The 24,413-nt window shown below is 39.2% G+C and overlaps 1 protein-coding gene across 12 annotated transcripts in view; it reads left to right on the forward strand.

Moving 5' to 3' along the window:
* ATP8B4 (ATPase phospholipid transporting 8B4 (putative)) overlaps positions 1-24,413 on the forward strand; it is a 216,324-nt gene that overhangs the window by 159,021 nt on the left and 32,890 nt on the right. For all 12 annotated transcript variants that reach the window (XR_011528524.1, XM_070580607.1, XM_008534847.2 and 9 more), the window contains 7 exons: positions 3,251-3,366; positions 5,867-6,031; positions 7,006-7,117; positions 8,911-9,016; positions 18,436-18,583; positions 21,374-21,557; positions 22,101-22,324. Coding sequence is in view for 11 of the 12 variants with exons in the window: in XM_070580607.1 (XP_070436708.1) it covers positions 3,251-3,366; positions 5,867-6,031; positions 7,006-7,117; positions 8,911-9,016; positions 18,436-18,583; positions 21,374-21,557; positions 22,101-22,324 (1,055 nt within the window). In the remaining variant the exon portion in view is untranslated. The remainder of the gene's footprint in view (positions 1-3,250; positions 3,367-5,866; positions 6,032-7,005; positions 7,118-8,910; positions 9,017-18,435; positions 18,584-21,373; positions 21,558-22,100; positions 22,325-24,413) is intronic.

Consider the following 24,413-nt stretch of genomic DNA (forward strand, 5'->3'; position numbering starts at 1 on the left):
TAGTATTATAATTAGTTAATTAGTGTCATAAGATGACATAATAAAATTTTTGTTTTAACTTCTAATATGGTAAATATTGGTAGATAGAACCCACATATAAAACTCATGAAGTTTTAAGAGTGTAAAGGGGTTCTGGGCCCAAAATTTTGAGAACTCATGTCCTAGCATGGACTATAAAAAATAGTCATAAAAAAGTCATATGGGAATTGTAAGATATACATGCTTTGCTTTTATAGCTCTGGTGATAGGAGGGAGAAAATATGGGGGAAATTATTAAATTCAATTGCTACAGAAGAAAAGCAAGAGAAAGCCTTTCCTAGGACCAGATGTTTTTCTCTCACTTGACCAATTAGATCGATTATGTATTTTTTTTCTCTCTTCTTTCCCAATGCTGGCAGTTAGAGCCAGAGTACAAGAAAAACTGCATGAGTTCTGGCAACTAGGAAAGCTGACCAAGGGTCTTCGAAGAGCAGACAAGCCCTAGACAAGTCTCAATGCAAAAAGTTTCCAGGGTGCATTAGATCTATTCAAGCCAGGAGAAAGCTAGAATAGATTAAGTGTTGATTAAGGGTAATTCTTTTAAAGAAGATTTCTGTAAGGAAGAACCCATAATTTTAGAAAGTGAAGTGAAACCTGACCTGAAAGTACTGGGAAGAAATGTCACCAGAGGTAAGTTGGATATCAATAGAATTATTTCAAGCGACTGAGGCTGAATCTATCAAAATCCTAACAAGAATATGCCAACACATATGGAAAACAAAATGATGGCCTACAGATGGAAAATGGTCAATATATATCCCAATTCTTAAGAAAGGAGATGCCAAGGAGAGCAGGAAGTATAGGATCATTGCTCTAGTCTCCCATGCTAGTAAAGTGATGCTGAAGGTGGTGCCACAAAGACTTTTACCTTACAAGGAGCAAGAAGTGCCTGATGTCTAAGCTGGGTTTCGAAAAGGGAGAGGCACGTGAAATCTAATTGTGATGATTTGTTGGCTACTGGTGTGCTCCAAAGAATTTCAGAAGAAGGTTAATGTATGTTTTATAGATTGTAGTAAAGCCGTTGACTGTGTGGATTGTAAAAAGCTATGGGCTGCTCTGAAAGAAATGGGCATGGCTCAGCACTTGATTTTCCTGATGCATAACCTGTATTGTGGACAAGAAGCCACAGTCAGAACAGAATATGGAGAAATAATGGTTTCCTAGAAGCAAAGCTGTCAGACGAGGGTGCGTTTCATCTCCCTATCTGTTTAATCTGTATGCAGAACATAACATACAAAAAACTGAGCTAGACTCACATGAAGGAGGAGTGAAAATTGGCAGGAGAAATATCAGTAATCTAAAAGATGCAATGACGCCATCTTACTGGCAGAAAGCAGCAGTGACTTGAAACGACTTCTGACGAAAGTGAAAGAAGAAAGTGCCAAAGCAGGACTGACTGCCTTTGAACATCAAGAAGACAAAAATCATGACAACAGAAGAACTACACAACTTTAACCTAGACAAGACACTGAAATTGTTAAAGATTTTGTGTACCTTGCTTCAGTCATCAATTGAAATGGAGACGGCAGCCAAGAAACCAAGAGAAGACTGAGACTTGGAAGGACAGCAATGAAAGAATTAGGAACGATTAAGTGTAAGGAAGTGTCATTAGAGACCAAGGCCAAAACTATTCACACCCTCGTATTCCCAATTACTATGTAAGGGTGTGAAAGCTGGATAGTGAAGAAGGGTGACAGGAAAAAAATGAATTCATTTGAAATATAGTGTTGGCAGAGAGCCCAACGGATACCCTGGACTGCCAGAAAGACCAACAAGTGGATCCTGGAACAAGTTAAGCCTGAGCTATCACTGGAGGCAAAAATGATAAAACTGAGGTTGTCCTACTATGGGCACATCGTGAGAAGGCAGGACTCTTTGGAAAAGACAATAATGTTGAGAAAAGGAGAAGGCAGCAGGAGAAGAGGAAGAGCAAATATGAGATGGATTGACCTCGTAAAGGAAGCCACAGGCATGGGTCTACAGGAACTGAGTAGGGCTGCTGAGGACAGCACACTGGGGACATCACACATTCATGGGGTCACCAGGAGTCAGAGTTGACTTGACACGTGTAACAACAATAAACGGTAGTTAAAGGTTTGAGGGGAAAGTCATTTATTGTACTTTGATATTTATATCCCTTTAAATCAAGCTCTAAATTTTGTATCCTATTAAATTAGTAATAGTCAATATTTATGTTCATCTGTTTTGTGGCATCCTATTTTTAGGGAAAAGGTATAACCGAGTGGAAAGCTTGTAATAATGTTTGACTTGATGAAACCTGTGAATGTCAGTGTTCAGAGCATGAAGTTGTGACCCAGGTAGTTGTCTTAAACTGTAGGCGGTTCCTGGGAAGAAATACATTCCTATGTCATTCATTCATTCAACAAATAATGAACTGCCTAGGATATGTCAAACTGTAAAACCAAGCCTACAAAGGTAGGCCAAGTAGTCTGTGGTTTAAAGAAAGATTTGTCTGACGGCAACAGGCAGGACAGCCACAGGAAGGCTCAGGATTGGAGATGAGGGGAACCTGCTCAGGGCTTCATTCCCAAACCTGGGTTGGGGGAGACAGGTTAAAAACACAGCCCTACTAATGCAGCCTTCCAGTGGAGGAAGGTAGAAACATTCATTTTAAAAGCCCTCTGGAGGAATGCTTGCAGCCAGGATTGTGATCCAAGAATGAACCATCAGGAATGAAGAGACTTTTCCCAGGAGTAAAGGGGGTAAAGAAATATGTCAGCAAGCGCTGAGAACTGATGCAGAAACCATCGTTTTGAGTGGCTAGAATTCCGTATGGAAATCATTTGGCATAACACTGATAGTTGACTCCTACTGTCCATCTTGAATTTCACACCAGGAGACGGGCAAACAAAGCTCTCAATTCTGCTCAATACAGAAGGCTTCATTTAAATGTATCAACCCTTCAGAAATAGTAGGCAAGGAAAATAGGAAGGTCAGATGCATCAGAATGAAAATACTTGTTTTTCAGTTTGGGAAATCAAAGGATTCCAGTAGGTGGAATATCCCTAAGTTAATAAAACAGGAATAAAGCCAAACGCCTTAGGAAGTGAACTACCTAAAGGCACTGGGCATTTTACTACTGGCTAAAACATTATGCTCGTTTCCAAATTGCCTGGCTGGAGCCTGTGAGGGTCTAGTTTTGATGGATTTCATTGATTATAATCTACTTTCCAAATGTTTTTCTTTTTAGTTCGAAACCCGAAGGGACAGATAAAGCTTTATTCCAAAGGAGCGGATACTATTCTGTTTGAAAAACTTCATCCATCCAATGAAGACCTTCTGACTTTGACGTCAGACCATCTTAGTGTAAGTGCCTCTGTCTTCAGGTCAGCACGATGGCCCTTTTGCCACTTCCTATGGTGAGGTCTTATTTTGAAAATATCAGCTAAATGATCTGACTTCTGAAATAGAAAGCATGTGGAGAGCAGTTCCACAGGAAACTGTGCCAGAAAATGTCTGGAAACTGGCACATGGATACCCCGCCTAAGGCTCCCCCCAGGCTGGGAGTCTCGTTAGTCTCACCACAGGTGAATTAATACACAGCAGCTGAGAAGGAGCCACTGAGTGTGGGCTCCAGAGCTCAGGCCAGAGGAAGGCTCAGGATACCCAGGGAAACCTGCTCTGACTCCCCTGCACTTCGGGGCTGCTGCCCTTGGGAGTCTGGACTGGTTCTGGGGAGAGGAGCAGGAGAGTTGCTCTCCCTTAGCTTCCGATGTGTCTGGCATCACCAGAATCTCTTATGATTACCCCTGGAGGGGAGGGTTGTGTTTAGATGCTGAGAAGAAAATCATCTCTGTAGCCAACTTTCTCCTCCAAGGGTCTTTTTATTCAAGTCATAAATCATGATGAGTCACTTACATTCTCTAGGTGGCAGCTACCAAATGCATGCATTCTGAGACTGTGCATGATTTCTTTCCAAAAGCTTTCTGAAGGGAGCGGGGTTTATGTTTGGCACACGGTTTTTTGCCAAAGAATAAGAGTCTGTGAATTCATATGAACATTACCTAGTTTAAACCTGAGAATCGAGTGTCTCTAACATTTGCTTGAGGTTCTGTTCAACCTGATCTGAACTTTAAGGGCAAGTGGTACAAAACTATTTCCTCACTGGTTTCTCTCCTTTAGAAAATTATTGAGGATTCATGTTCTTTGTTAAGCCCTATATTTAATATAAAACATTCCCTGGTTCTCTAAAAAACAAACAAACAAATAAAATAAAAAAAACTCTGCCTGACTTTAAGTTTGAAGAATGATGGTTTAGTAATATTGGTTACAAACATAGCTATTGTTTTTGTCTTTCCAATAGAGCATTCTTGATTTTCTTTTAATCTCTTCCAGAAGGCTGACATGGTCTTTTAAATTTTTTTTTTTTATGGAAACAACATTGGAATCATAAGTATCTGACTTTTGCCATTGCGCCAACACCAAGGCCCTGGATTGTCATACATCCTCCTTTCACATTAAAGTATAGGAAGTCTAATTTGATCTTTTTACATTTCTATGCAAAAGACATTTTTTTTCAGGTAATATCCATTTGAATTGCTCTTTGCTTCATTGGCTTTATTCATTTTGGCATCTAAATTCTGAGGTTTTACATTTATATTTAATTATAGATTTTGAATTGTTTAATGATAGGAAATGACCTTGCTCAAATGCTCAGCTAGGATTAAACTTGTGTTCCATGCACTAATTAAGTAACTTAAATCATCTGTCCTCTTTTGTAATGTCAGCCTTGTGTTGATTCACTGTTGTGCAGTTGAGAGGACAGTCCTGGTAATAATGCCCAGCGGGCTTGCAAGTTAAAGGCAAAGAAGTGTTTGTGCGAATTGAGGACAAAAGAGTGTTAGGAGGCAGTAACTAGATTTTCAGATCAGTAGGAGACCCAGAGGTGGTCTGGGAAGGCAGGGTTTGTGTGATTGCAATATCCAAAGTGCTACCAACTGCCTATGAGATAAATTTGGTAATTTTTCTTATGGTGTCTCTGGGCTAAACTACATCCTTGCAGTATGCACCAACTTTTCTTCCCATTTACCTACTTAGGTTGTGTCATGGTTTAACTTGTGCCTGATCACAAATCTATGTCTGTTCCATCAGCCAGAACACAACAGAGAAGATATGCTCTGTGGCAATGCCCAAAGGGACAGAAATAGTTGTAAAAACACTTGCAGGGAGAGGCCCATCAAATGACCGCTGGAGGCCTAGGCAAAGTGGGAGGTTTTTAGCATTTCTCCAAAGTAGTCTACACATGTTTCTAGCTATCGTGGCTGTGTGAGACACTTAGCAACTACCAGTCTCCCATTTTTATGCTTTATTTTTTCCCCTAGTATAAGGATAAAGCAGCGTAGGTATCATTTAAGATTGTCAGTTTACTGAGACACTAAAGGAAAAGTATGATTCTTTAATTAATTTGACCTATTATTAAATACTAACTCCATAGAAGACAGTTTCTAAAAAGTAATGAGCAGAGGATAGGTTGGGAACCAATATATGTTGCTTCAAATGGATATCTCAAGTCGTGGGCACCATTAATTGCCTCTCAACTAGAACACTTCATTTGAAAAGCAGGCATTTCACTTGATCTTAGGAGTAAGGCTAGCTCCTGTGAATGTTTTAACCCCATAGAAATAAAATACAAATATAAACATTATCTCCCATTTCCAAGGAGATTAAAAAGTGGGAAGTCAAGATGGCCGCGTAGTCCTCTTGGGACACAATGAATTTGAGTGAAAAACTTCTTGTTCATTATTGTTGTTGTTATTGCTGTGATTATGTTTCGTGATGGTTCCTAAGCCTATGTCTGCTCTGGCAGGAGTTTGCAGGGGAAGGCCTTCGAACCTTGGCCATCGCATACAGAGATCTGGATGACAAGTACTTTAAAGAATGGCATAAGATGCTTGAAGATGCAAATACTGCCACAGATGAGAGGGATGAGCGGATAGCTGGGCTGTATGAAGAAATCGAAAGGGATTTGATGGTTCGTATTTACACAAGGGATAGTATGTGTTTAGAGATCTGGCATAGGAATAATCCATTGGCTAAATCATCTTGCACACAGCAGATGTTACTCTTTCAAACGTTGAATCATGCTTTATACGTTGCCTTTGAGTTTGCCATGTATGGCCCTAGAGAGCCTAGAAGATTATTTCTGTTAGCGGTGGCTTAGACAATTGGAAGTCCCCCAAGAGTAGAAGGTAGTACACTCCACATTCTTTGTCAATCTCTGGTATGTCCCTGATGTTATGAGGTTTTTTCCTGCCTGCTTTATGATCCACCTTTTTAAAAGCAGGGAAACTTGCCATGAAGAAAGACGCTTATAGCTCTAAACCGTCTTAGGCTCATGAGATTCTGATGGTGTCTGTGTTGTTCAAAGAGTGATCTATTCTAGAAACCGCTCTTCCCTGAGGCCCCAGTGGCCTGGATGCTCAGCTATTGTGAGGTACTAGAAAGCACACTTTTTCATCTTTGGATGAAATGTTGCACAAGAGCCTTCACTTTTTAGTTTATGGCATTTGCTGGTTTGTTTACACAGGAGAATGGCTCTACTTTTTCGTGATCCTGACTGTGAGATGAGGGCTCTCCTTTGGACTATTCCATGTCAATATAAGTGGGGAAGCAGACGGGGAGTTCTTAAGTCCTTAGAAGCCCAAATGGCTTCTGATTGTTTATGCTAATAAGTTATCTGAGCATGTCAGACCCCTCATGTAAGTTCTAACTTCTAGGAGCTCTGCCATGAACTGATATGCCCATCAGTTGGCTTGATTTGGGAACTTTCTCCTGGGATCCTTCCCAACCCACCTCTGTACATAATAGGATGTTTGCTATTCAATGCATCATAATTTCCGTCTTTAATTCATGTTCCTTGACCTCTAAACTCTGATTGAAACCCATAGATGTTATGGATGTTGTTTGCGTGCATTAACATAAGATATTTTCTGTTTTTCACTGAAGCTACTAGGTGCCACTGCTGTAGAAGATAAGTTACAAGAGGGTGTTATTGAAACAGTTACAAGTTTATCACTAGCCAATATTAAGATCTGGGTCTTAACAGGAGACAAACAAGGTAATTTGAAAATGGGTGATGATGATGTTTTGAAAAGGGGGCAATAACTTCTGTGGCAAAATTTTAATTAACCAGAAAGCTTAATTAATGAGATATTTGCTAAGTCCTCCATGTAAGAAAGAGTTGAAATATAAAAAGGAATATTATAAGAATTTACTATTTAAAAATAAACAAAAACAAACTATAACAAATTATCTTCTATAGTATACCCTGGGGTCAGCTGAGTTTCAGCTCAATTGCTTCTTAAATATAATAGTTACTCCTATAGGCAACAATAGTATTAAACATGTTTGACTACTGGTTCATATGATTCTCCAGTTGGGACAGAACGTGGGACAGCACTGAAGCAGGACACTGCAGACCTCACGGTTACTCCTTTAGTTTCTTGATGATAGGGAGCTTTAGGGATATTAGAGGAGGGGGTCAGGTAGTGGGCAGGCTTTGGGGAGGCTTAGGGAAGCAGCTGTTTATCAACTGGAACGGAACTATTTTGGTATTTTAATAACCACTCCAGCTGTATCAGAGCAACCTGGCTGAATTCCTGGACTGCCCATGCAATGGTACAATGAGAACTGACCCACTTTCAGAGAAAGAGTCACTGTGCTCAGAATACCGTGTTTCGTAAGAGAGAAAAGAGGAGCAATGTGTTTTGGGTCTATTGCCAGCAGTCATGGTTAAAACAAAAATGATTTTGTGCTTGACCATCAGTAAACCAGAAATATTTAGTTAACCGGCACACAGACACGTTTTTAAGATTTACCTGTTAGATATTTTTTAGAACATTGGAGGATTTGTAGATAGGATAAATCAGTTCTCTATATGTTCACCCAAATCACTGATTACAGGAAATAAACAATAGAGAGTTGAGCCCCGTGGTGTGTTATTAGAGAATTCCTAGAGTTTGATGTTGATCAGTGAGTACAGCTGTTCAATTAGTTATGAATATCCACAAACTTACTATTATTTAGCTTTAATATCTGTGGTTTATACAAAAGATATGCTGAGATCTTATCAATTACCTTTCTTGACTTAGGACAAATCTAATGCCTCCCTAGAATTAGCTAGAATCTAACAACTCAGTAGAATTAGCATCAAATGACTTTATTGAAGACAGAACGGTTACCTAAGTATCCTAGGCTCCATTTCTGTAAAATTAGAGGGAGGAATGCCCAAGATCATGGGATTCTCCAGTTTTCTGGTAGCAGCAGTCCTGGATGTCTTTTGAGTTGATAGTAAAATTCCAAATTTCTGTTCACTTAATGGGAAAACGGCAGTGCTGCGTATAGGAGAACTGTAAAAATTTTGTAAGAACATTTCTGCTGTTCAACTGAACATTTTGTGAGTGTTTTTCAGTTTTCCGACCTGCTATTGATATCTACAATATCAGAATTGGTAATAGCTAAGTTTAGTAATTTAGCTTTCCCAAAGGCAGTATTTGGGACTTCTAGTAAAAAGTTTTTTGTTTACATATTTCACTATATCACAAGTACTATATCATGAGTACTAATTTTGGGAATCAAAAAGTTTTTTTCAAAAACTAGATGAGAAGGCTGAGGATTCATAGATGTTTCTACTTCTCCATGGATTTAGCAATTGGTGAATGTGGTCATGGAACCTAGGTCTTTGAATTTCCCCCTGGGTCTCTTATATTTTATCACCTCTCATGCTCTCTCTGAGATGAAGGTGGGCTGTAGGATATAAGGAAATACAGCAATGGCCTCAAAACTTTTATGGTAAAGGTACTTATGTTATTAAGTAATGTTCTAACTGAGATGGGCTTTATTTTCTATCAGAAACTGCCATCAACATTGGCTATGCCTGCAACATGCTGACTGATGACATGAATGATGTATTCATCATAGCAGGGAACACAGCAGCAGAAGTCAGAGAAGAGCTCAGGTAAGTCTTAATAGAAGGAGGAAAGGATCACAGGGAAGAAGGGAGAGAGGGGAAAAGGGAGATCAGATAGTTAAGAAAGTGCAGACAGGCACTCTGTAGTTTCCTGTGGTCTTAATTTAGAATAGAGCTCTTTTGGCCTGTTTCCTAAACTCCTATTCGTTTTGGTTAAAAACTAAGATAAGTTGCACATCAGTGGTGAATCATTGTCTTCAGGTCTTCAACATTTCCCAAGTATTTTTAGAAAAGGATTTCAAATCATTTATACTGAGTTATAACCAGCCCTGGTCATCTAGTGGTTAAGATTTGGCGCTCTCACCATCCCCACCCTGGGTTTGTATCTGGTCAGGGAACCATACCACCTGTCTGTCGGTTGTCATCCTCTGGTGGCTGTGTGTTGCTGTGATGCTGAGAGCTCTGCCACCAGTATTTCAAATACCGGCAGGATCACCCATGGTGGACAGGTTTCAGCGGAACTTCCAGACTAAGACAGACTAGGAAGAAGGACCTGGCCACCCACTTTCAAAAAATTTGGCCATGAAAATCCTATGAATAGCACCAGAGCATCGTTGTCTAATATAGGGCTGGAACGTGAGAGGATGGTGCAGAAGACCGGGCAGGGTACACAGGGTCACTAGGAGTCAGAATTGACTCGACAGCATTAACAACAAGTGTTGAGTTATCCTTTAACATTATGCACTGGTGAGTACCTTAATTCCTACATGGTGATGAGTGATCAGTATTACTGGGGGTACTTGTTAAAAATACCAATCCCCCAGCTTCATTCTGACCTAAAAATTAAGAATCTTCAGAATTAATATGGGGCATGGGAATTTGTATTTCAATACGCACCTGGATGAAGCTTATGATAGATAAATTTGGAAAACACAGCTGTAGGAGGTGGTATGTAAAGTTGGAACAGAGTCTTTCAGCATTAAAGAAAGTAGATATTTTGACAGTTGCTATTGAACCCAGATATACAATACTTACGAGAAAAAGAATACTGCAAAATTTGGGTAACTGCTACATAGTCCTGGAAAATATGTAAGGACTGAAATTGGAGTTAAGAGTGGACCAACATAAAATTTTGAGAAATAATATTTTTTAATATCTACCAATTTATTTTATCTCTTTTTTTGTTACTTCATTTGAAGACTATTTTAAAAGTCTGCATACTTATTTTCCCAGAACTTTAAAAAGTACTGTCTTATAATAATTTTGGCTTGCTGATGCTTGTAGTATCTTCTCTAAGCTCAACCCATTTTGCGTCTGGCCAAGCAGATTGTTGACTTAGAGGCAAACAGCTTGCTTGCTACCTTCTAGAGGCGGGCTAACCTCCCCTCAACGCAACAATGGAGCAAGATGGGTTTCCTTAATGTGTCTCCATCATTAAACTTTTGTTCTTGAACCTTGAAAAGAAGGAAAGTCTTAACTGTCAGCACCACCAATTGAAACTTGTTGATTAATTCTCCTAACTTCTACACTGTCTTACCCACGGTAGAAAACTGCTATATCATGCTGGTTAGAAGCTATGAGTGGAGCCTGCATGTGTCTTTGCCAACTAAAAATCGAGAAGTCTAATTATTACTGATATCATTTTATTACTATTTTTATATAACTTTAGTGATCAATTCCATAGAGTCTATTGGGGAACTATTAATAATTTGTTTAATAATTAGCAATAGTTAATACTTTTTATTTTAAGGAAATCTTTTTCTTTAAATGACCTTTTGTTTTTGGGGAATTTAATTCTTGCTGAAGGAAGATCAATGTGAGCAGATCTAGATTCTAATCAGTCTACTGCTGATCCGCTTCGAGACAGTGCCTCAGGCATAATTGTAAACCATTTACATGTATTATCTTATTTCATTCTCAAAGCAACCCAGTGGTCGGCATTACCATTACCATTAGCCTTGTTTTACAGATTAGGAAGTTGAGGCACAGATAGGGTAAATAACATGGCCGAAGTTTCACAACTAGTCAGTGGTTCAACTGGGACTTGAGTCTAGACAGCATGGCCCCACAGCCTGTACACCAAATCACTTGTCATGTGTCTTCCTAAACACACTTTGGATGTATTCTTACTCTCTTTAAATAATTAATATAAAAAATGTAGTTGAGACATCTTACTGCTTCACTTGAAGTCAGACACCAGATTAAGAACTAGAGCAGAACAAATTTCAGGGAGAGACAGCACATGTAAGAGGAGGAGTATGGACTTTGGGTTAACTGGAGCCAAGTTGGAACCTCAGCTTTGTGCTTACTTGCTGGCTTGAGAGACTTTTGATATGCTATGCAACTTCTCTTTGCTTGGTTTCCTCATTTATAAAATTGGAAAATATATAAATATCTACCCTACAGATTATTGTATTTGTGGGATTAAAGCTTTATGGCCGTTCAATGAGCATCCTTCTTGCCTTCCTCCTCTCTCTCCATTTCTTCCCTTCCTCCTTCCCTCTGCCATTATCCTCAATCTTTCCATCAACAAGGACTACTTTTATTAATATTTTCCCAATAGACTCTATGGAGTCTATCATTAAAATTATATAAATAATAATAACAAAATTATACTAGCAACAATTAATTAGATTTCCCAATTTTTATTTGGCAAAGGCATATGCAATCTTTAGTCATAGCTTCTAACCAGCCTGATATAGCAGTTGTCTACACTAGGCTGAAGTAATGGTAGCCAAAAATAATACAAAACTTAAAAAAAAATCAGAGAGTCTATGCATTCTTATTAAAAAGAAATAGACATTTTTCATTAGCCTTAAGATATTGAAAACAATGTACTGACCCGTTACAACTTGTATGGATCCTCTTCCTCTATTGGTTGCATTGGATAACGATATTGCAGATTGATGGAACAGCACACACCAAAGTATAGATACATGAAAGAAACCGTGTTATATTCCAGGAGCAATATTCCAGGTTGTAGCTAGAGTGTATCATAGAGCTAAGGGCGGGGGGGGGGGAGGAGTTTTTCATAGATGGATTGGCGATAGATTGATTAACAAGCAAAAGTGATCATAGTTTATCCTGAAGGTATTGGGTGGATATAGATGGCTTCTAAGCAGAAGAGTGACAAACCCAATTTAGCATTTGAGAAATAACACTCTAGTGACAGGATAGATGGGGTATGTTTGATGGGAAAATGAGTATGGAGAGATGCATCAGGAGGCTGTCAGAATACTCAGGTTTAGAGATGATGAGGGTTGAACTAAGACAGCGGGGTTGTAACAATGGGGAAGGAAAGAGTGGGGTGAACTTGACAGCTCTTTTGGAGGTAGAATGGATAGGACTTGGAATTTGATTTGATGTGAAGGGAAATGGAAGGAGGCTCTGTCATTTCTAGTTTGACTGACTTCACAGCCCAGAATACACTCAGGTGTGCAAGAACAGAAACTCATCAAATTTTCAAAAACTGAACTTGACTCCTTCTCTGCTGGATGACAGAACAATTAAACTAGGCACTTTTGGGTAAATTTAGTTCAAGTCAAGTTTGCACAAATGCCTTACCTGTCCCTGGTCCTCAGCATCTACCCTGCTGGCATCCGGCACTTCCCTCTTCTGTGTCCCTCTCTGGTCTCTGATCTCTTTAGGTTGCTGCTGTCCCTCTCAGCTGACTTCCACCTCCTCCTGAGGAAATATGGAAGTTTGGCTGCTCTTTCTCACTTCTCTGTGTCTGAGAAGACTTGTGCTCTCACATGGCTACCTCTGTTCCTTCATCTACTACCCTCCAGGTCACCATACTTCAGTAGTGACTATTCCATACTCAGATTCCCAAAAACGTATCCGAGGATTCCATTACCCACATGATTCCCCCAACTACTACCAGTCCAGGGGGTGGGTCAGCACCCAGGCTTCTTTAGTGACTCACCAGTATCTCAGTTCCTCTTCAAAATTCCTCTCCTCTAGGCTGAACGGCTGGTTGAGAAAAGAGGTCATTTCTTTCCAATCTGTGGCTTATGGTAACATGTTGTGCCCCAATTCCTTTAAGGATGAGTCTTTTGAGACTTTAAGAAACTTTTTTCTTCCCTCTCAAAAAATCCAATTAGTGAAATTTCAGATCACTAGAATTCAGAATCATGATGCTGCTTTGACTTTCAATGGTCTATCAAGATCAAAAAGTGAGATCTTGACTCTTTCTTGTTCCCTCTATACTTGGCTCTGTCAAATCCCCCTAAGGCAAGATATGTTTCTGAGTAAACAGAGAGGGTTCCCTGTGGTAGCAGCAGTGATTGCAGAGCGGAGGGGAACCAAAGTTAATATCTCGAGATTTTATCCAGTTACATTTGGCTACTAAATGGGTGACATAACTGTCATTATGTAGAAGGAATGTGGAGAAATATAATTCTTATATACTGTTGTTGGGAGTTTGAGTTGGTAGAAACTTTCTAGAGGGCAAACTAGCAAGATATTTCAAAATTATGTGTATGCACACTTTTGACCCAATGATTCTGATTTCTAGGAATTGCCCTTAAAAAAAAGAGTGGACAAATGTAGGACTATGTATATACAGAAATATTCATTACTGCATCAACTATGATAATAAATTACAAATTTCTCAAATACCCAGCCACAAGGGATTTTGTTAATTACTATGATACAGACATACAATGGAATACTATGCAGTCATTAAAAGTGATTATGTGCTTATTAACATTGGAAGGTGTCCATGATATATTTAAGTGAAAAATGAGATTACAAAACATCATGCATGGTATGATCCTTTTTTTCAAAAAAATTCTGCATGTGTATTTATGTATTCATTTGTATAAAACACCATACACCTATATCCATGTCTATCCACCTACCTGCCCATCAAACTCTGCAGGACGTATACAGGGGTTCTCTCTGGGTGATAGAATTATGGATCATATTTACTTTCTTCTTTATGGCTCTTCATATTATCTGAAGTTGTGAAAGTGTTCATGCAATGCTTTTACAATTAGGAAAAAAGCCAAAAAATTATCTTCATTTTTTTTTTAACAAGAAGAAAAAATATTCAGAGGGAAAAATGAAGAATTTCCATCCAGACTAATTATTTCAGAACTCTTGAGGTTACTTTGCTTAACTAACTGGCAAATAATGTTTATGTCAACGCAGACTTGGAGGTAACCCCATTCTTAGAGTCTAAGACAGAGAGGCGATATATGGTAGAAAATTCTGTATAAGAGGAATTAATACATTTATAGTAGGCATTTGGCTAATATTAGGGTTGGGGAAAAATGGCATCCAAGAAAAGTTATTGCCAAAGGTGCTCTCTTTACTCCTAAACTTGGCTACTTATGTCCAAGCTAATAGCTTTTGGGATGAAATATTGAAATCATAAATTTACACCATTCAATTTTCTTGTGTTATGCTTTTGAGTTCAGTGGGAGTTCATGCAAAAACAAACAAAAGAAAGTGTACCAAAAGGACAGCATCTAGTGATAGTAGCTATTGGAAGGAAATGACCTAAATGCTTATATTTAAACTTGTCAAATGTGTTTAGATTATTTCATAAACATGGATATGTAATTTTCATGCATACATGCATACGTATCATGCATACGGCTTGTTTCCAATTTAGCGTCGTGAAACTGTTTTAGACACTTTGAGTCCTGAGTTAATTTTGCTGCCATAGTTGCTTTAGTATTAAGGGCATGCCCAGAAATCTATAATTAAACCCTGCTATGGTTTCTCAGAAGATTACCGCACTGATTACATTTCACTAATACATATGTCTTCTACCCAAAGGAAAACAGACAGAGAATGTAATTTTGCTGGGGCTGGCAGGCCAACTCATTCCATGTTTCATTTTTGTTGCACTGATCACATTTTATTGTTAGAAAAATTCATGTTCTATAGCTAATTAAACTGTGAACTGACACCGCTGCTTCTTAGAAGTATCCCAGCAATAGACCTAGAAATTGATATTTCCTCTTTAATCAACAAAATACACATTGTATTTTTTTTTTTACACCTACTTGGTGTAAAGTTATTTGTTTGAATGAACAGAGTTTTCAAATGAAAATGTCTCAAGGGCCAGGCAGGTAACATTAGTTGTGTGATGTGGGACATTAGGGAGTGGTGGGGCCTTTCATATTGTTCATAAAGTCATATAGATTTTTTAAACACAATGCAGGCCAAAAAAATTGCATCTTGTTCTGAATTCCCAACATGTAGTCACCCAGGCAAAATGTTTTATTAGCTTAAGTTTTTGTCATAAATTGTCAGATTTTAGAACACTAAGTAATCTTGGAGATCTTCTAGTCACCATGGTACAGCTGCCCAAATTTTCAAAGCTGGTATCAACCAGTCTGTTTCGCTGGTCGCATTCCTCTAATTTCTTTTTTTTTCCCCTAAGATTGTCACCTGAGCTAACATCTGCTGCCAATCCTCCTCTTTTCGCTGAGGAAGACCAGCCCTGAGCTAACATTCATGCCCATCTTCCTCTACTTTATATGTGGGACGCCTACCACAGCATGGCTCGCCAAGCAGTGCATAGGTCCCCACCTGGGATCCAAACTGGTGAACCCCAGGCGGCTGGAGGAGAACTTGTGAACTTAACTGTTGCACCACCAGGCTGGCCCCTCTAATTTCTAATAAAGAAACTGGTTCAGGTTTTGAATGTCTTACAGGTCACACAGGTAGTAAGAGGTGGAACTGGGACTTGAAGTCAAAATTTCATGTACCTTCTCCCTTTCTCTACTGTCGGCAGGGTGGTGCTATCCCCTAACCGCTCCTCTGGGACTGTGTCTTTGTCCCAACCTAGAGGCAGCCTGAGGCTGATTCTGTGTGTAAACCAGTTTGATGTGGTAGACTGAGGACTAGGAATTGGAAGACCTGGGTTCTAGCCTAACTGTAACTGACTAATCAAGTGGCTTGAGATCCAGTTGATCTGTGGGCGCAGGAGGTGTCAGAGGCAGACCTCAAGCCGGAACCCAGGTCTCCAGGTTCCGAGCCCAATGCTCCTATATCAAAGTCAAGATAGTCTTCTTTTAAACGTGACCTCATGGTTTCAATCCGTTTCCTAACTGGTCCTTTTAATGTTTGAGTGTAGAGTGCCTTAAGAGGACTGATACAATGACTCTTTTTCCTACCATCTCTTTTCTTTATGGGTTGCTTTCAAGCCAACATGGGCCTAACTGTGCCTTGCTGTGTTTGTAGTGGCTCGGGGCTGTGAATGCCACAGTCGCCTCAGCCATTAATGCATTTCTGCATGCTGACGTTGTAAGAGACTCCCCTTCATTACAAAGCTTGGAAAAAACAGGCATTCTTTTGTTTCAGCATTTGTTAGTTGCATTCTGTGGTTAAGCATTTTGTGTTACGCCTGCAAAAATATCTAGTTCATCTTCACTGAAGGGAGTTATGTATAGCTCTTCCCCTCCTAATAAATTGTTTTGGTGAGAAGCAACTGGTGTTTGAAGAGCTAAGTTCCACCAAGAAGAAGAAACGACAGCTCCAGAGCATGGACAGAGGTCTGAGAATGGCCAAGTGCAACTCGGTGAGGAGGGTTGGCCTGTGTGGAGGGAGGGCAATGGGAATTTCCGCAGAGCTGGAAAAACTGTCCCTTCTCTGCCTGGAAAAGCGTTCATGTGAGATGTTAGGAAGACAGTTTAGGGGGAATAAATATCCTAAGTAAATAGAATTTCAGCCAATACTTTCATGAACTTCACCCTTCTTTGGAATGTTTTCATTCTCTGGGGGGAAAACAGAGATTGAGTCATTTCTACAGCGAGTGAGAACTTTACTAAAAAGGAAACCTCACGAGATGTTTGCCCTTTGGTGCTTTCTTAGGACCTGATTTATGAGCTCTGTAATGTTGTCAGAGAAATGTTCATTTCTGAGGAACTCGTCTCTCTTGCTTTCCTCATTATATGGGACTGTAAATTTTCATGCCTGTGAGGAGGATTCCCTGACATGGTTATCTGATGTGAAAGTCCGGTCCTCCCACTTAAAACAATGATTTTTCGTGTCTGTCCTCCCCCTCCTCCCAAGCCTGACTCCCTAAATTTCACACGTAGCCTTCTGACTTTATAAATCTTTTTCTTTGATTCTGCAAACTGATTGCCAAACGCATGATATCATCCTTGGAGCCAGGGGCACATAACCTCCAGTCCCTTGGGTTCCTAAACGCAGGCTGTGATTTTGGTCCTGGACAGCAGAAGGAGATGTTGAGCCAGAAGATAAGGTGGTGGTGGTGGTTCTTTTTTTTGGAAACTTAGCATGTAAACAATTAGTGTTACATTTTCAAATAATTAGAAAGCTGAGGGCTAAAATGGCTGTTTTTGTACGTGAGCATTTTCTTCTTTCAGAGAACCACAGCATAAAATTATTTTAATAAATGTTTTCTATGTTGGATGAGCCTTTGGGGAATCATTTAATTTTGCTGTGAGCCAAAGATCCATTTTCTGGCCTGTCTCTCACTCCCCATTTTCTCCTGTGCATTAATTTTGTATATGCAAGTTGTAGTCTCAAGTGTTGGTGGCTGCTGTGACACTTATCTTCAGGGAGTGCCTGCTGTGTGGTTGAAATCTGAATCATGTCAGCTTGCCCTCTGTCACTTCAAAGCTTGTCATCTAAGGATCCTTGGAGAAGAAATTTCCTTTCCTTTAAAGGCATCATCTTTCCATTTAGAAGAGAAGAATAAAATGCCACTTCACAGGGTGTTAAGTCACCAATCTTCCTGTTAAAGAGATGGATGAGATGTGGGCATCTGCTAATTCAAATCTGCTATTAGATCAGGGAGTTTCCATTTGGAACAACCATGTCTACACTTTTGTGTCTGTAGTTTCTTTCCCAGAAAGTTGATTCTGTTGTTTGAGCTATTGAGTACAATTTTCACTTAAAATATTCCACTATAATGTAATGACTATGCCAATTCAATAAATGCCATCGTTTGTTTTTATTGTCTAATTTTTAAAAAATTTGCTTCTTAGAAGACTGCTGTTTTAAACCAGATCATATTACATGGTTTTGCAAATTGATGAAATTATTTTATATATAGATACCCTGGAATTCCTAGAAGATTTCATCGATTGTCTTTAGTCTTGCCCCTTCCGTTATTTAACAATATCTCAGGCCAGATCAGTGGTTCTTAGGTACTTCAAGCTCAGACAACCTTATATATCAAATTTATCAAGAGCGCCTAGCTCAAGCCCAGCTCAAGATGATGATTTCGCTTTTAGGTAATTTAAAACATTCAAGATGATTCTGTTTTCATTGTGTTTACCCTCCTACTTCCTGGAATTTGCAAATTTGCTGTGGTATCCATCACAAAGAGTTATCCAGCTTGCTTACTGAAATTGAATCTTATGCCATAGTCCGTCTGAATAGTGACAAAATGAATTTACCTCTAGGCCAGTCTCTTGTTAGAGTTAATAAGTGTACTCTGTATACTTTGTTATGATTTGCTTCCCCCCCTCTGTTTTAAGGAAAGCAAAAGAAAATTTGTTTGGACAAAACAGAAGTTTTTCCAACGGCCATGTAGTTTTTGAAAAAAAGCAGCAGCTGGAGCTGGCCTCAGTGGTAGAGGAAACCATAACAGGAGATTATGCCTTAGTCATAAATGGCCACAGTTTGGTGAGTTCGCTGAAGGCTTTGTTCTTTCTTTTTCTTCACCTCAATAATTTTCTCTTTTGTGCTGTCATAATGAGATCTGCTTTTGTGTTTTCCAAACAAATGACACTGCTAGAGACAGAGCCTGCACAATGATTTCCTGTCTGCAAGAAGGAAACTTCTAATAAATTTCATACATTATTGCTTGAACCAACACAGTGAAGGGGAGGATCTGAAGATACTGAATTCACAGAATATCAATCTTGTCTAAATGACTGTAGACCGTTGAGCTGTATTGTTTAAGTGCTTTTCTAGGGGAGAGTGTCACAGGTCACTGTTACTTAATTAAAATAATGCAACTGGATGGATGTATTGTAATTATTGCTCTTGCTAATGTTTGTGATTTGCAGAGTGCAATCTGACCTTCATATAATTACCACACTAAATTAGTGCCATTAAGATACCCCTGGTGGTTTTTCTAAATAGCAGCATTTTACAGCAATGCCAAACAATTTGCTTTGATTAGGAAATCTGGTTCTTGTCGTAATAGAATAAACTTGCATTGTACTTTTAATGTAGTTCAGGTTCCAAATCTTGAACAAATATCAAAACACTCTTCTGAGTTTCTAATTTAGAAAACAAAAGCTCTGATTGCACTCCAGTGAAATCATCATTTATATGCAGAAAGAGCTAATCTCACATTTTTCTCCAGCTTTGATGATCATTTTTTCTTTCGGAGTTTGGAAAATAAATGTATCTTCTTGTAGAGAGTTTCTTAGAGGACAGATGAAGTTGGATGTGAGTATATGTTTCCCCCCGTGATCAGCTGTCTGTTAGCTCTTGGTGCTTAGAGCATTCTCCAGCTGGATTCCAGACGTAATGATGTGTTGCCTTCTACACCATGGAAAGTTACAGAGCTCAGTTGCAGGCCAAGCTTAGTTGAAAGTTTGTCCAGATGACACGAACTTCTCCCTTGCACAAATGAGCAGCAACTGAAAGTTATAAGCCTGTCAGTTAGGACGTGGAGCTGGTGGCCTCCAAGCCGAATTGCCCAGAGACCGCAATATGGAAAGGGTCCCTAATGAGCTGTGCTTTGACTTTCCTTCAGGCTCAAAGAAGCCAATGCGTGGTGGGTTAGCACACTCAGGTGATAGCACACATTGTTCCCTCTCTGTAAATCTGTTGAAAGAAAGAGCTAAGCTAGATGCTGTTAAGAACACCTTCAGCTTCAAAGTCTGAGGTTTATGAAATTGTGAAATGTTACTTGTCATTTAAGAAGAATTGACCATGTTTCTCCTAGTATGGTCAGAAGCTTTCTTTTTTAAAAAAAAAACAAATCATGATTCCGATTTGCTCAAATTTTGATGCTTTGCAGCATGCAATTGGGTTCTTCTTTCTCAGAGTCTGAGTCTAGGTTTTCACTTGTTGATAATAAAGAAAAAAGAAAAGAGAGAAAAGGGGACCATTCTGGGCAAGACAGCCAGTTATATGCTTTCTCTTTCAGAAAGGGCAATTATATTTGAGAATGCTAGCTCACATCTTCCCCTAGGAATTACTGGCCTTGATATGAGAATTTCCTACAGCAGAGTCATGTTTTTATACCCATTCACCCATCCTTCCATTTATAACGTTATCGTTTATTAAGCAACCCAGTCATGGTGCTAGAGCCTGAGGATAAGGATGTGAACAGAACGCCGTCCTTGTTTTAAGGATTGCCATCTGGTGGGAGGGCTAATCTCACAGTGGTATGACAAATACTATAAAGAGGAACAAAGACAGTGCTTTGAGAGCATAGAGGCAAAGCGCACAGTTAGTTCCTCATGGGAGAGTCAGAGAAGACTTCCTGGAGGAAGTGATGTTTTCTGGTAGAGGAGACAGCAAGTACAAAGGCACAGAGGCAAGACAGAAACTTTCAAATTATGGAAACAGGCGATTTGGCACGACAGGAGTAAAGAGTAAACTGAAAGTTGGTGGTAGAAGACAGAACCCAGAAGAAATACAGGGGCCAGATTGTGATGGGCTGTGATCGTCTTGCTAAAGATTCATTCAGAGATACTGATGACTCAAAGTTTAGGTGGATTCCTGTTTCCTCTTAATGTATTTATTAAATCATGTACAGTGAGATGTTTTCCAGAAAAAAAAAAAGGACAGTTAATTGCAAACGATTATGCTGTCTTTTTCAGTCATTTCTTGGCATCTTGTGTATTTGGAGAGGAGCGAGGGTGGAAATGGTTGGGGACCCCTGCCCGAGACACCAGTTACACGCCCCTCTTTTGCACGGGCCTCTCTGGATTTCAATCACTATGTTCTGCAAAGGCTAATCTCCAGATCATCTGCTTTTCATTTGCCTGCGAGTTAACAACACAACAACAAACACTAAATACACAAAACAACAATGCAAAGGACACGAAAATTCTATCACATCAGACAAACAAATCACCATCATTTGTGGTTCATTCTAAATGGGGTGAGGTGGTGGATAGGTTTCATCTTTTCTTTTGCTTATTTTAGTGGACTCTGGAACTTCTCTGGCGTTGTGCAGCATGATAACATGTCAAGGAGGACACACAAAAGGCACTGTGTTTTTTATTTTTATGGTAAAATTCCTTGGCACTTTGTAGGAGTTCAATACTCACTTCTTCAGTTAGTTGTTGTTGGTTGTATGACCCTGAATCAGCAATGACTTGTTGAAGTGAATTAAACTGTTTGGAAAAGAAATCAGTTGAGAAACAAGAAATCTGTTTTGCAAATGACATCTCTTATTTATTGTTTCCTGTTCTCTTCTGGATTTTTTTTTCTTTTTTAATAACGTAGGCCCATGCCCTAGAAAGTGACGTTAAGAATGATCTCCTGGAACTAGCCTGCATGTGTAAGACTGTGGTTTGCTGCCGTGTCACCCCGCTCCAGAAAGCCCAAGTAGTAGAGCTGGTGAAGAAGTACAGAAATGCTGTCACTTTGGCCATAGGCGATGGAGCCAATGATGTCAGCATGATCAAAAGTAAGAGGACACTCACTCAGTGGGGCATGCTGCACACTTGGAGTCCTCGGGGTCAGCATTTGGCAATACGTAATGGAGAATGCATTACAACTTAATTTTCCCAGTGGTTCTAAAATGAATACTTTCTGGGTCCAAAGCGCCCACCATTATTAGCATTCATAAAAAAATGATTTGTCTTTAATTAAATCATTTATGTACTTTTAGGCTAAAAAAGAATATTGGTCACCTTGTACTGTTTGGAGAAGTAGCTATGGTATAGAGAAATGAACACGGGACCCACAGTCCCAACGCTTGGGTTTAGTTCCAGCTCTGCCACTAACAAATTGTAACACCTTGTGCAAGTTGCTGAACTTTTCTGAGCTAATTTCCTCTTTTGTAAAACTAGGATAAATACCTGTCATGAGTGTTTCATGAGATAACATATGGGAAAAATTATAAATGCTATAGTTGCAAGGTTTCCGTAAAGAACATCATAAAAGAGAAATCGCAAGTGAGATGGTGTCTTTGTTTGGGAAATGAAAGTGTTTCTCTTGTCCTTTGTAGGTGCTCACATCGGCGTTGGCATCAGCGGCCAGGAAGGACTGCAGGCAGTCTTAGCCAGCGACTATTCATTTGCACAGTTTAGATACCTCCAAAGGCTTCTCCTTGTCCATGGAAGGTGGTCCTATTTCCGAATGTGCAAATTCTTATGCTATTTCTTCTATAAGAATTTTGCATTCACACTTGTGCATTTCTGGTTTGGCTTCTTCTGTGGTTTCTCAGCCCAGGTTGGTAAAAAAAAAAGCACTGTTCTTTCTTTTATAAGATTCCCTGGATTGTAAATGACTGTTTTTCATGGCTCTTTACTAATAGAGAGCGTTTTTGTATGCCTAATACAAGTGAAATTATAACAATTGTGTAATCGATAGTTGACTTGAGCTTTGAATCCAAGAAGAATATATATTTAGCAGGAATTTTATTTATTTTTTTCTTACTTATGTAGTAACCAATGAGTACTCCCTCCTGTGCATTTTAAAATTTTTATTGAAATGCTTTGGTATGATAACAGGTAAGCTTGGTTTTAACTCAGAAGTCTGAGAAACGATAACAAGAAGTGTTAAGGTATCTCTATTGCGAAGATTATCGCTCACCCGGTACCCTGACTGTAAATATTTCAAATCAGGGAGAAGTAATTGATACTCTGACAGCAAGGCTGTTTTGACAGTAATTCATCAGCTAAAAATTGATCTATAGATTATGTCGGTAGCAAAGAAGAAAAATTAGGAAATTCATAAATTAGGATTCTATTTTTATATCTACTCATATCCATTTTAAAGGATAATTACTTAACCCTGTATCTTGGATGTCAGGAAAGTTTTGACCTTGGATAGCAATTGTGAAATGTAAGACCTGCAGCATTTCAATATATTCATGAATAAAAAAATGGCATTAATATTTTAAACAACAACAAAAGAAAAGGATTGTCCTTGAAAATGAAATGGTAACCATAACTCTCAGAGATGTCTTTAATTGCTCTTCCTTCCTCTTGGGTTTAATCACTGATATCCACGATAGGCATGAAGCTAATTTTTTCAATCATTTCATTCTAGGAAAAGTGAGTATGAATTAAATCTTGGCCTTTTATGTTTTTTTAATGGTCCAAGGGCGATTAGTAAATCTTTTTTGTAATCAAAATAGGTTTTGTACATTTTCCCCTTTTTCTGAGAAGTTGAGATTACTTAAAGTGAGGCACACCTGTACCCATTCCTAATTTTCTCTTTTAAGGGTAACATTCCTAGAACGCAAAGTAGACTGTTGATATTTTTGTTGACATTTTTGGTAACCTCTAGAGAGTTGAAGTAAAGTAGAGTCTTGACTTTAGCTTCACAGAAATAAAAGTTTTCTTAGTGCTACTCCAGAGAAGGCATTGGGTGGGGATATTTACCTGCTCACAATTCTGCCTTTGTCCAACAAAGACAAGTGTGGCAGAGTGGCCTGTGCCTTCCTAGGCTGGTGACTTTCCCTCCACGTAAAAACTGTTAAGTTGAAACTAATGTTCAATGACTTCTAACCTCAACATTTAGGTGATTTTCCGCTCTGCTTTCGGGATCTGATAAAATTTGTCAGAGTCAGATGCTAAGCAACTAGATTTTTAATCCTCTCACCAGTAATTACATTTTAAAAGAGAAAAAGCAAGGGAGAATAATGATTCCTCCAACAACAAGAGTAGCTGATGGTTAAACCCAACTGTAAGACACATCACCTGTCTATGATTAGATTTCTTAAATATTTGATTTAATTGAGCATGTTTCTTTTCTGTGTTCCTTTCTTCATTTTTTTTTCTTACTTTTTACGCTGAAAACTCTGGTTAATTGTACGATCTTCATTGGACTCTGTTATCAGTTCTTGTGGACCCCCTGTGTTCTTTCCTATGCTGGTGAGTTGGGCTGGATCAGTGGTTCTCAAGCTTTAACAGACGTGGGAATCACCTGGAAGGCTTTTAAAGCACAGCTCCCTGGGCCCCACCTGAGTTTCTGATTCAGTAGGTCTGAGTTAGAGCCCAACAATTTGCATTTCTAAAAGTTCCCTGGAAATGCTGATGCTGCCACTGGGCCACAGGTATGCTTTCTTGAACCCAGAGCCCAGAGTGAAATCCAATCTGCTTTTTCTTTTGTCCATGCTGGACTCTATTCATCTTCTCCGAGGCAGAGGGGTCAATTAAGTAAACAGCTTATCCCCCAGATCGAATTTTTCTAGATGGCTTAGAATCTCTTTACCAGTCTTGCCAAAGCCATTGCCCCTGAGGCTTATACATGCACTAAGACAAGGTCAGGAGAAGAAGGGGTGTCTGTCTCAGGGCAGAGGATTGCTCTTCCC

This window comes from Equus przewalskii, chromosome 1 (genome assembly GCF_037783145.1).
Source record: "Equus przewalskii isolate Varuska chromosome 1, EquPr2, whole genome shotgun sequence".
Classification (NCBI taxonomy): Eukaryota; Metazoa; Chordata; class Mammalia; order Perissodactyla; family Equidae; genus Equus; species Equus przewalskii.